The sequence below is a fragment of the Nematolebias whitei genome, unplaced genomic scaffold (assembly GCF_014905685.2).
Source record: "Nematolebias whitei isolate Nwh7 unplaced genomic scaffold, NemWhi1 Nwh_scaf_13945, whole genome shotgun sequence".
Classification (NCBI taxonomy): Eukaryota; Metazoa; Chordata; class Actinopteri; order Cyprinodontiformes; family Rivulidae; genus Nematolebias; species Nematolebias whitei.
In genome coordinates, this window is record NW_023632490.1 from 1 (window position 1) to 1,392 (window position 1,392).

Consider the following 1,392-nt stretch of genomic DNA (forward strand, 5'->3'; position numbering starts at 1 on the left):
ACATCGCGGGGCTTCAGGGTACGTGATAAACGAGGGACTACTGTATAGGTGTTTTTAAGGACAATATTCATTATCTAAAATGTTTAGGCCAGTAGAAATGAGCCACGCTACAAGGCACTGACTATTTTTATGTCATGTTTTGCGTTAGAAACCAAAAGATCTTCCGTTTTAGCCTCCCAACCAGCTGATTCTGTTGTTGAATATACCGTACGCCGCCTCTGCTGCGTCCTGTCTTTTAATGTCCGCGCTGTTCGTGTTACAGCAGGGCGGCGATGACGCTGCCAGCCTGAGCAACAGCCATGGGGGTCTGCCCGGCTCCACGTCCAGCTCGGAGCTCAGCCAGCAAGTGGAGGCGTTCAGAGGTCAGAGCACCTTTACGCCGCTGACCCGGATCTGTGAACGTTCTGTTCAGTGTCTTACCTCCAGGTTTACTTCACCCATGACAGGTCTCACCCCGGGGCTGCCTGGCCAGGTGCTGACCTCCCTGGAGCTGAAGGTTGAGAAACAAGAAAAAGACGAGATGCACGATAACCTCTCTGATGACAAATCGGATGACGAGAGCGACGGAAGAGACATGAGGACACCTAGAACAAGCCTGCGCACCAGGTAGATTTCTAGCACAAGAATGCTTTTTTTTTTAGAAATGGAGTTATTTTTGAGTTAAACTAAATAGTGTCCAAAGTATGTAATATACCGAGGAGTGAGCCTGACACTTGAGACAAATGTTCGTAATGTTTGTTTACTGTGCTCCTTGTTGTTTTAGTGTCTAATTTACGTTCGCTCTGAAAAGTCTCGACTTCTGCTTTATTCTTTTTTACTTTCTGTTCACCAAGCAGCATCACTGAAGATGAGGACCTGAACCCAGAGCAGAAGGCCGAGCGCGAGCGCGAGAGGAGGATGGCCAACAACGCTCGAGAACGCCTGAGGGTTCGAGACATCAACGAGGCCTTCAAGGAGCTGGGCCGCATGTGTCAGCTGCACTTGAAGAGTGAGAAGCCCCAGACGAAGCTCCTCATCCTCCACCAGGCCGTGGCCGTCATCCTCAGCTTGGAGCAGCAAGTCAGAGGTCAGTGCGGCGAAATGAAGGCCAGCGCTGCCTCGCATCAGAAACAGACGGGACTTTTTATTTATTTTTTACATCGGACTGATTCCACGTGGGCTCAGACACACTTTAAGACGATCCTTTTAAGTTGCCAAGAGTTTTAGTTCAACAAGCTGAAGTTTACTTCACTTCAACACATTTAATCTGAATTATTTCAAATACCTGCACGACTAACTTTATACACAGTGTTTCCCCTACCGTTATACAAGCAGGGCGCCCCACCCCATAACAGAACCAAACGGCCTGGATGGATGGATGGATGGATGGATGGATGGATGGATGGATGGATG

The 1,392-nt window shown here is 48.8% G+C and overlaps 1 protein-coding gene across 1 annotated transcript; it reads left to right on the top strand.

Moving 5' to 3' along the window:
- Positions 1 to 262: 262 nt before the first annotated feature.
- LOC119429988 (transcription factor XE1.1-like) lies at positions 263 to 1,086 on the top strand (the record flags this gene model as incomplete). Its single annotated transcript, XM_037697451.1, has 3 exons — positions 263 to 362; positions 447 to 606; positions 834 to 1,086. Coding segments are annotated over 3 exons (513 nt in total), but the record flags the coding sequence as incomplete, so codon positions are not given.
- Between the last annotated feature and the right edge of the window lie 306 nt (positions 1,087 to 1,392).